The following is a 10,461-nucleotide window of genomic DNA, read 5'->3' on the forward strand; positions in this document are numbered from 1 at the left end:
CGGCGGGCGCAGCGGTGCTGGCGGCCGTCGCCTTGGGGGCGCCGAAGCTGAAGCCGCCGCCCGGCGCGCTCGACCCGAAGTTGAACTGACTCATGGCAGCTCCCGCCGGGCGGAGGAGGGTCACAGTACTCGCCGGGATCGCCCTCGACCAGGCCCGACTCACGCCGCCGAACAGCCCGCGCGCCTCAGTGACGCAGGGACGTGCCACACGCCGACGTACAGCCCGCCTCCATCACGCCTGCGCACGTGACCAGCCTCCCCCAACCACAGCCTACCTTAGCTCCTATAGCGTTCTCTAGGCGGAGTTCAAGGCCGCTGCGATCAGGGTCCGCGGGATTGGCTGAGAGCGAGACCCCGCCCTCACGCGAGCACGCAGTGGGGAGGAGCACGCGGCGTTGCCATGGTAACAGAGGACGCGGTCGGAGGCAGCGCAGGACTGGAGGCGAGGATGGAAGCGGGCCCGGGCTCGGCCTCGTCGATCTCTTCACTGCGAGGCCTGGCGCAGCTACTGGCGTCCCCGCAGGGGGACGCTGCGGACGCCGACAGCGACGATGGGGTGAGGCCCGGACACGCACGTTACGCAGCCGGCGGGGCCGGGGCTTTTCCGCGACCGGGAGGGGCCTTGACTTGGCGGCTGCGAACTCCGCGCCCCGCACCTCACCTGCCTTGAAGCGCTCGTTGCGGCTCCAGGGCGGGGTCTGTGCCCTGGGCCGCCCGCTCGTGCTGCACCGCGGAGCGGCACCACAAGGCGATACCTTCGTGTCAGCGGCCCTGCCCTCGCCGGCCCTGATCGGGCTCCCCCGGCCTGCCCGGCTCCCTGCCCTCCCCGCTCACCTGTGGCTGCCTGCGCAGTCCTCTCGGTCCCAGGGAACAGGCAGGGAAGGGACGACCTACCTGTCCAGCCACTGCCACCGCTGCTCTCTGGGCCCGGCTCAGCCTGGAGACCAGCAGCAACCCAGCAGTGGGGGCAAGAGTTGGGGCAGGCAGGTTAGCCCTTCCCTGCCTGCTCCCTGGACATGACATAGGTGATGGGGAGCCCTGGGGAGCAGGGAGAAGCCTGGAATGGGAGGAGAACGGTACTTACCTTTCAGCCCTCCAGGCCCCTGTGGCCTGAAATGTGACTGCTCCACACTCAAGCTAGCACCAACACCCATGACATTTTTGAAACTCACAGTGTAATGTGTAACAAGGCCCTAACACAGTATGTTTCTCCAGGTTAAAATAAACTAACAGCTTGACTAATATGTTAGGGGCCCAAAGCTATGTCGCTCCAGTTATGATTGAAGGCATGAACAACATGTGCCCCCTGTTTGCTGAGAGGGCACGGCTGTGCTGGGGGCGGTGGGAGCACAGTGGTGGTAAGCTGGGAGCTCCCACAGACACTGCTGGCACTGTTAACAGCTGGGGGGGGCTGAAGGCCGACCAGGGGTCTCCGACAACCCGCAAGTGCCGCAGGCAGCATTGGCGGCGCCCAAGGGCGATCGTGGACCACTTGCACGCTCCACCGGCAGTGTCGGCAGCAGGATGGTGAGCAGCAACCTTTTTGCAGGGGATGCACCACCATACTCAGGGAATGCATGTGCACCTGTGTGCACTCCCTACGCGTCACCCCTGATTGAAGGAAAAATCAACAGACCTCCCTTGGAACATGCAGTAATTTGCTGTATCATACACCAGGTGTTAAAAGCACAATACACTAGGCAAAATTACTCAGAAGATTTTATTGCTTTAGTCCTGTGGCCATGAGAATATTTTCCAGGTCCATCTTTTTCAGATTCATGAAACAAAATCTAGCCATCTTGAGCATCTTGATAATGCATTCAATGCTTCACTGACACTTAGTTCTGCACCTGAGTTAATGCTTGCAGCAAGAGCTAAAAACAGCCTGCAGCACTGTGCAATAGGAGCTGTTACCAGGTGTGCACTAGGGCTGTGTGAAGCTTCAGTCCCTGATTTGATTCGGTGGAGATTCGGCTCAATTTGGTGGCCAAATCTCCAAATCTGAAATGAATCAGAGGATCCTTTAATCGCTACGAATCAAATTGAAACCCTCCAAATCAATTCGGAAAGATTTGGAGATTCAGAAATAGGTGCTGCTTTAAATGTGTTTTCTATATGCCTCTAGGTATCAGGGGCTCATGATGCTGGGGCCGCATGGAGTGTCCCACAGAACATGGGGAGCTCCCCAGTGCGGTCGGCAGCAGACCCGGAAGTGGACCAGAAGCACTTCCAGTTCACTTCCAGGTTTGCCAGGGAGCGCAATGGGGATTCCCCCCCACCCCTGCCCCCCGGCTCGGTGACTGGTGCCTCCTGGGTCTGGGGGGGTACCCGGGGTCCCCCTGTGCCCCTGCAGCGGATTGCAGAGCCAGGAAGGCACTGGGGGGGGGGCAGGAGGGGAGGGGGCTAGCGCGCTCTCCAGCAGACCTGGAAGTGGACCAGAAGTACTTCCAGTCTACTTCCAGGTTTGCCACCAAGCATGTGGAGGGTCCCCTGGCATTCCTGTGGGATGCTCCATCTGCTCCAGCATCGCAGTTTTCACAAGCCATGCTGGTACCTTGAGGTATGTAGAAACAACTTTTAAAGCTGTGTCTATGTCCAAATCGCTGATTCGCTGAATCAGCATTGAGTCTTCAGATTGGGATTCAGCCGAATTGAATCAGGGACAGTGATTCGAATAAATTAATCTAATCACTGTCCTTGATTCGGGCCGAATCCAAATCGAATAGGGCCCGATTTGCACACCCCTAGTGTGCACCAATAAAGATTTCTTTTGGCCAATACCAATGGCCTATTATTAACCAGTGATATCAGCCGATACCGATCTAATAGTTGATATGCAGCCCAGCAGCTTGGAGAGCAGCATCCAGCCAGTAAGTCTGTTGCGGGGAAGGAGCATGGAGGAGGCAAGGGGTCAGGGGGCAAATCAAGGCACCCACAGTGAGGGAGGGAGTGGGGCAAGGGCAGGCACTGCCCAGCCAACACAGAGCAGGGCATGGGATGGAGCTCATCCAGAAGGTATGGGGGGCTCGGTGGCTCCCCACCACTGCACATACCCCTGGGGGAGGCATGGGGGGCACATACCCCCTGGATTTGTGCACAGGGCAAGGGTGGGCTCAGGGCCAGGGGCTGCACCACCCTCTTCCCAGCAGGGAGGTGGGCTGTGGGCAGGGCATGGAAAGCAGCAGTGATGCTGGGGGGGTGCTACAGGGAATTTTGGGGTGTCTGTAGCCCACTCTGTAGCCACCCCACCCCTGCCCACAGCCCCTGGCCCTAAGCCCACAGTGGGAAGCACACCCTCACCCCCACACAAGTCCAGGGGGCACATGCCCCCCATGCCTCTTTCAGGGTGTGTGCAGTAGGACTGTGCAAAGTTTTGCTGGCTGTTTCGTTTCAACACTGCTTTGACTTGTTTTGAGCTCGAAACAGCGAAATTGAAATGAATCAAAAGGCTTTGAAACAGCCTCAAAATGAAACGGGGGCACTCAAAATGTTTTGAAAGTTTCAAAACCTTTCGAGTTTTGAAACTGAAGCTGGGCTTGCTTGCAGGAAAACAGAAAGTAAGGAGAGGGTAGGGGTAGAGGGGGGAAGGGCTGCTCTGATATTGACTGTGTAGCTGGCCAGTGACTGTGATCTTTCCCTGAGGTCCCTTCCAATCCCACTGCTTTGGGGGAGGGATGGAAAAACAGCATAAAAAGCAGCCTTGTTTGAACTGAGCTGCTTTCTGCCTTGGGGTCAGTTACTGAGCTGTATCTTCCGGCAGTTTAGCAGCACTAGACAACAAAGGAGGGCTATCATTCATTTCCCACTTGCTAGCCCAGCAAATGGGATTCATCAATAACTTTTCTTTCTATACCATTTTATTATATTCATTGATTCCTTTCAATTTATTCCTCCCTGAAAATCATCTTTTGATTCTTTTGCCCCCAGAAAAGAAATCCATGCTTTCTCTCACATGTGCATTCCATTCACTGTATGGGGAAGCACAGCATATACCGCATATTATAATATAGAATTTATACAAGAACACATACATACATTTATATATTTTATTTCTTACATAAATATATAAATACATACATATATTACATAAATACACATACATATACAATTATCTACATATATTGCATAAATCAGATTACATTACAGAAGAACACACATATTTTCAAGCAAACAAGGCAAAGACACTATGAAACACACCATGAAGCGTGCTGCAAAGGCAACTGGCAAGGCTTCAGGGAGGGGCAGAAGAAGGGGTAGAGGAAGAGCTGTAAGTTCCATCCCCCCAAACTGAGATGCAGCCTCTTTGCTACAACAAGCAGTCATGAGGCTTCCACTAGTTCTACAGGCAGCAAAGAAAGGGGAGCAATGCCACTGCCTGTGCCTCAGTCTGCATCCCCTCCAAGAGTGCCAGCCATAACCCACTTGTAACAGAGAACCCTATCCCTGTTATCAAGAAACAGGGTGGCCCCTTTAAATCCAGAACCTTCCAGGTGCAGCCGACTGGTCAAGCAGGGGTTAAGGATCGAGTCCTGCCAGCTGGTCAGGTGACAGGAAGGAGAAGGCCAGAACCATATAAACCGCAAGTGGAAAAGGCTAGGGAGGCAGCAGAGAGAGAGAGACTCCCAATGACTATGGAGTAGGTGCGGCAGCCTCCTTGGGATGACTACACCACTCTGTGAGACAGAAGCACAATTACATGTAAGCAGGCACTTTACCTCTCTTATTTGTTTTAATTTTCATTATATGGCCATAGAAACCTATGATTTATATTTAATGTTAAAATGTCAGTGGTTTATGGCTAAGGTTGTAGGGGAGGAGGAGGCCTCATTAGCAGTGAGAGGCACTGGGACAGAGGGCTCACACTAGGGGCGCAGCACTAGGGCCACGAGCCCAAAGTCACTTGAAGGGGAGATAGGAGCCTTGAAGCCAGGTCCTAGTGGGTGCACTTAGGCGAAAGGCCTGAACTACAGAGAGAGGGGCAAAGCTGGAGGGGGCTGAGGCCCCAACAGCCTGACACCACAGGGGCGCAGTGTAGAAGGGCCACTAGACCTGGTGTTGTGGAGAGTATGGAATGGAGGGCCTTGAGCTTGAGCAAGTTAAAGGGCTGGAGCCTCAGAGTAGGTTTTGACTGACAGGCCTAGCTAGAGGGGGGGGGGTAAGCCCACAGTGGCTGAGACCCCAACATAAAGAGAAATTTATAGAACATCTGTTGACTATCTGTGAGGCATGGGGTGTTAGCAAATAAAAACCTAGGATTCTGCACTAGCCCAGGGATTGAAACAACACCTTGTTCAATGTATGACAAAAAGGCTTTATTTACTAAAAGTATTTAAAATCAAGTCAAGTGATCCCAAACCAAATCAAAGTCCAGTAATTAGCTATAAGGTGATGATGTCTCATCAAAACAGGCAACGAAGAGGCGGTCTGTTTCTTTTCAACTTCTCAAGTAAGTTGGGTGCATCAGCAACTGGTGTCAGAGAGATTTACTGCTGTTGAAGCGTGCACGTTGTTTGGTGTTTTACTGACTTTTAATACCCTTAGCTTAATATCTTCAAAGCATTCTTTTAGTTGTGCAAGTCAAGAGAGAGTCCCAAGCAGTAATTGATGGGAAAATCCTGTTAATTAGCCTGCTCATTACTGGATATCAGAAATTTCTAATTTGAATGAGTTGCCTTCTTCAGTAACAAGAGGTTATCCAGTTTAGAATGTACCAAGAAACTGATTAACAGCCAGGAAAAACATATGTGTCCTTGGACTAAATCAGGAGGAGATATCTATCATATATGGAGAATGTCTCTTCCTGCAAATAACATGCGTTAATCGCAAAAGAAATATTTACCATACTAATTTAATCAAGGATAGACATTTTATATGGTTACTGTAACAGGGTTCCAGACAGAAGCTCTGTTACTTGAGAAATCTTGCAGCTGATAGTGATTATGGCCCGGCGGGGCGAGGAGCTGCCCCCAAGCCCACAGACAGCCAATGGGGCTCGGCGCCCGGGGATATAAAGAGGACACTCTCTAGGGAAAGTTGCCTTTGGGTACCACAGGACAAGAGAGGAGCTGCATGGGAGACTCTCCGGGAGAAGGATCCAAGAGGAGGGATCCACAATGCAGGGTCAGCATGAGCGGAGGAATCCTGGAACTCAGGACCAGCAGGCCCACGCACCACCTACCAGGAATCCGCGGGAATGGCAGTGAATGTGGGGAAGAGCAGAGCCACAGCGCGGGAAGAAGCCGCAGTTTCTGCACTGGGACATGGAGAGGCAACTTGAAAGCCAAAAGAGGGTGGCGGGGGGGTACCAGCCCAGACCCCTGAAGAGACCTGGCACAGCACCTAGACCCCGAGGGGAGAGGGATGCTGGGGGCCGAGATCTCGAGATCTGGCCACGGGCCAACTCCTGAACCCTCACGCCAGCGCTGCACAGCAAAAGAGGCTGGGCGGTGCCCATAACAAGCCACTAATGAGGTAATTAGCGTTGGGGAGCCCAAACTTGAGAGAACAAAGAAAACACTTCTCCCTTCTACTTTCCTTTGATTATGGGGAGTGGGCGAGGACTTGAATAAGACGGAGAAGCCCGGAGACTCCCTTTGCAGGGCAGAGGACGCGGAGGGGACCCTGTGTGGACTGATAGTTTGCCACAGCCACAAGCGGGCAAAACACGCCTCCTCACTTACCATCCCAATTGAGATGCCAGAGATCCTCTTCGGAGCATGGGCCTGATCCCAGGAACAACTCCGAGCTGCTGCCTTCCACCTGGTTCCCTGTAAAAGAAAGAATAAAAAGCACCTAGATTATGAAATAGACCAAGCGGGTCCTTCCGCGGGTACTAATTATCCCAACATCTCTTTCCTCCCCATTTCTTTAAGAAGATCAAAGTCGTGGCAGGCGAGAACCAGGGGGGTCCAGCAGTACCCTGCATGGACACGCTAACAGTTACGCACCAGACAATTAGGAGCAGGAGCCTGCCTGAAATCATCCTGAATATAGCAAGATAAACTGAAAGAGGTACCTCATTATTTTTTTTTCCCTCAGATGGCCCAGCCGTGAACTCACATCCTCTTGCATTATGCAGTTAGCATAAGTATTCTGTATTTTAACTTTTGTGAGTAGGCCCAAGCTTAGCATGAGTTTCAGAGTCATCACAGGGAACGTCAAGGGGAGGTAGGAGTGTGCATTTTTTACTGCCCTTAAGGCAACAGCCCATTATCCTACAGGTGGTGAGCCTGGAGCCTCTCTGGGAACTTGTGGGTCAGCCCCCCCCCCCTTTTTTTTTAGAACCAAGTAACATCAAGTCATGGCAGGTGAGTAAGCTGGGGGAGCTGATCCCCAGAGAAGGAAAATTCAGCAAGACTTGATGGGGGCACACTCACTGGACTATTTAGCGAGAGAAAAAGAAAAATGCAGCCAAAGATGGCACCCTGTCACACCACCCCACCACCACCATGATAACAAACAGCAGCACCAGCATGACAGTCTCCTCCACCTCCATTTCACTTCCCATCCTGAGCCTTCCAGTGCCAGAGGAAGAGCTAGAACTGGATCTGAGTGCCATAGCAAAGGAAATTCTGGGGAAAAAGGGGGAGTCATCTGAGGTGGTGCTCCACACCCCTTAAGTTTCCCCTAGAGCCAGGTCTCCTTCCCCATAAGGAGTTGAACTAGAGGGTGCAGAGGCAAGTGGCTCAGCTGAGTCCACTCCTCCTATTCCTGTGTCTCTTCCTGCTGAGGAGGAGGAAAAAGTGGCATCTGCACATGCACCCACATCCCAGAAGTGAGCAGGTAGTGTGGTCTGGGATCATTTTGAGGTGGCAGATGATTCCACATATGCTATCTGCCTGCACTCCCAAGCCAAAACCAGCTGGGGCAATGGAACAAAACACATGAGCACCACAGGGATGCTGATGCATCTCCTCAGGCACCAGCCCCTTGCCCTTGCTTCTCCTCAGCCTGGCACCAGTGGGAGCATGCCCAAAAAAAAGTCCCCCTCTCACTACAAAGCCCTCATCCCCAAAGCAGAGGCAGGCCACCCTGGAACAATGGGAGAAAGGCAGACAGAAAGCGGGGCACATTGCAAAGGCAAGTGAGATCACCCGGACCATTGGGGAGGTGCTTGCTATGGATGGCAAGCCCTTCTCCTTAGTTGAGTGGCCAGGGTTCAGGCAACTCATGGCGCTCATGGCCCCTTCATACCAAGTGCCTGCACGAACCACCTTCAGCAGTATGGTGGTGCACTCCCTGTATGAGGCATGGAGGGAGTATTTGAGGGAAGAGCTGTGCAAGGTAGGTCCACAGGTGGCCCTACACTTCACCTCAGACATCTGGAGCAGCCTGGGTGGAGATCATGCACGCCTCTCCCTCACAGGGCACTGGTGTGACCAGTTAGGCTGTTGGTGGGCTCTCTTTCAAGCTGAGGTGATGGATGAGTCCTACATGGCAACAGAGATCATGAAGGCCATGAACTGCTTGTTGCAGGGGTGACTCAGTGGGCAGGGCAAGCTCACCCATGGGTTCATGGTTACCGACAATGGAGCCAATATGGTGAAGGCTGTCCATGATGCCAACTTTGGCATCTGCTGCGTGGCACAGAAGTTCCACCTTATTGTCAGGGATGTCTTGGAGGGGGACAGGCTGCCAGTGACAGTGCCAGCACCACCAACAAGCTTATGTCCAAATGCAGGAAGGTGGCAGGCTACTTCCACTACAACATCAAGGGGAGCAAGATGCTGAAGGACAAACAGGCAGAGCTGAGTATCCTGCAGCACAAAATCATGCAGGATGTGGAGACTCGGTGGGACTCCACATACCTGATGCTTGAGAGGCTGGTGGAGCAACAGAAGGCCATCCATAAGATGACTTTGTTTGGGGAGATTTGAATCAGTGGCCCCCTGTTACCAGATTTGCCTATCACTTTGGGGTGCAATCACTTGTTTAGGATACGTTTCTAGGGTCTTTGTAAATCTATCAATTCTAATTACCTATGCTATCACTGCATGGAAGTCAGGCATTGAGTTTCTGGTAATGAAACTCTACCCCTGCTGCTCAAGGTCTGTAGGGGTTGCAGCCATCAGCTGACCTCTTCCCACAGGGAGTGATTATTTCACCCCAGGCTTGCCTGACATCCTGCTTATTGAAAGAGCTTGTCATAATATAATTTTTGCAGCTGTTGAGCTTGATAGCATTCTAGTCTAAAATATATGGCACTTAATTTTCCAACACAAAATCATGAACACAAGCAATATAATTTGTACAAAAAGCAAAATAACAATAGGATGTCATATTAGATTAAAAAATCCCAACACAGTTAGACTCCATCCAATTAAAGTTTCCCACCAAGAATGCTGTCCAGCATTCCAGACCTTTTGTTGGTACTACTACTACTGTCAGTACTTCTGTACTACTGTTATTACTTCTTTTTTGTTACGTTTGATTTGAGCCACAGTTCTTGATTGTATTTCTTAATAGATTGGAGTATAGCATGTAGATCAGAGTGAGACAAAACTTGCTACAGAAGTGGCAAATTTAGTCTCATCTGCACTGGGTTTATATCCTGATATAGCCACTGTTTAGCTTGGATAGACTGAACAGTCCACCGGGGCACAAAATACGTAAAAATCATAACCACTAACTGATGAAAAATTACAAAAACATCAATTGACAGAAAATACAAAGTTTCATGGTCAATCAAAACATATGGACAATAAGTACTTACACAAACACATCCCTTTCCAACATACTTTACAACAAAGTGGTTTTCACTAACGAAATCAAAGGTGCAGTGCTGGACTTTGTGTTGTTCATACAGGCATTCATCTTGTGCCTGAAAGTTCTGGTCCTCACATACATACCCCTTGATATTAACGGTCCTCCATTTTCTTTGCTGCTTAAATGCCCACTGATGATGGTCGCATGGGTACATCACAACACCTTTACTTACTCCAAGACCTACAGATACCAGTGGATATAGGGTGACATGGGAAGTGGCACTAACAGTAACCACATGAGCCACAATTTGTCAGTTTGATTCACTATAGATAAACTAACTTCCACCACCTGGAAAGGTCTTTTTCTCCTTGAGTAGCATTGTTTCAAACAATTTTTTTAAAGCTCTATTGGCAAATGGCCCTGGAGGCCAGAGTGGATGATTTGAGTGACTATGGTTTGGCTTAAAGCTTGAACCTGTATACAGGCTAAGGCTAGAGAAACATTGTACCAAATTAATTTATCAATTGGTGCAACTTGTTACAAGATTTGCCCATCACTTTGGGGTGTGCTCATTTATTAGGGATACGTTTCTAGGGTCTTTGTAATTCTATCAATGTGCTGCTAGTGTTACTTGTATTTCTGTAAGGAGCTGTATATCTCCCTTCTGCAAGTGGTCACCCCCAGTGGAGCTATCTTGCAGGACTCGGTTTCAATGGGGCTGGGTTCTTCCAGTCACTAAATCTCACACACACACAC

General features: G+C 50.9%; 2 protein-coding genes across 4 annotated transcripts in view; one reads left to right on the plus strand and one right to left on the minus strand.

Moving 5' to 3' along the window:
* The window catches only part of LOC109300519 (nuclear pore glycoprotein p62-like), a 34,870-nt gene extending 34,671 nt beyond the window's left edge, over positions 1-199 (minus strand). Inside the window, exon 1 of one of the 2 annotated variants that reach the window (XM_019521185.1) lies at positions 21-199. In XM_019521185.1, the coding sequence (XP_019376730.1) occupies positions 21-94 (74 nt within the window). In that variant the 5' untranslated portion in view covers positions 95-199. The other variant, XM_019521184.1, reaches the window with a different exon arrangement.
* Positions 200-367: 168 nt separating this feature from the next.
* PIH1D3 (PIH1 domain containing 3) overlaps positions 368-10,461 on the plus strand; it is a 44,097-nt gene continuing 34,003 nt past the window's right edge. The window contains exon 1 of one of the 2 annotated variants that reach the window (XM_019521186.1): positions 368-556. In XM_019521186.1, the coding sequence (XP_019376731.1) occupies positions 401-556 (156 nt within the window). In that variant the 5' untranslated portion in view covers positions 368-400. Of the gene's footprint in view, positions 557-4,618; positions 4,699-10,461 lie in introns of those variants that run through there. The other variant, XM_019521187.1, reaches the window with a different exon arrangement.

Source organism: Gavialis gangeticus, unplaced genomic scaffold, assembly GCF_001723915.1.
Source record: "Gavialis gangeticus isolate Ggan-Ray unplaced genomic scaffold, GavGan_comp1, whole genome shotgun sequence".
Taxonomy (NCBI): Eukaryota; Metazoa; Chordata; order Crocodylia; family Gavialidae; genus Gavialis; species Gavialis gangeticus.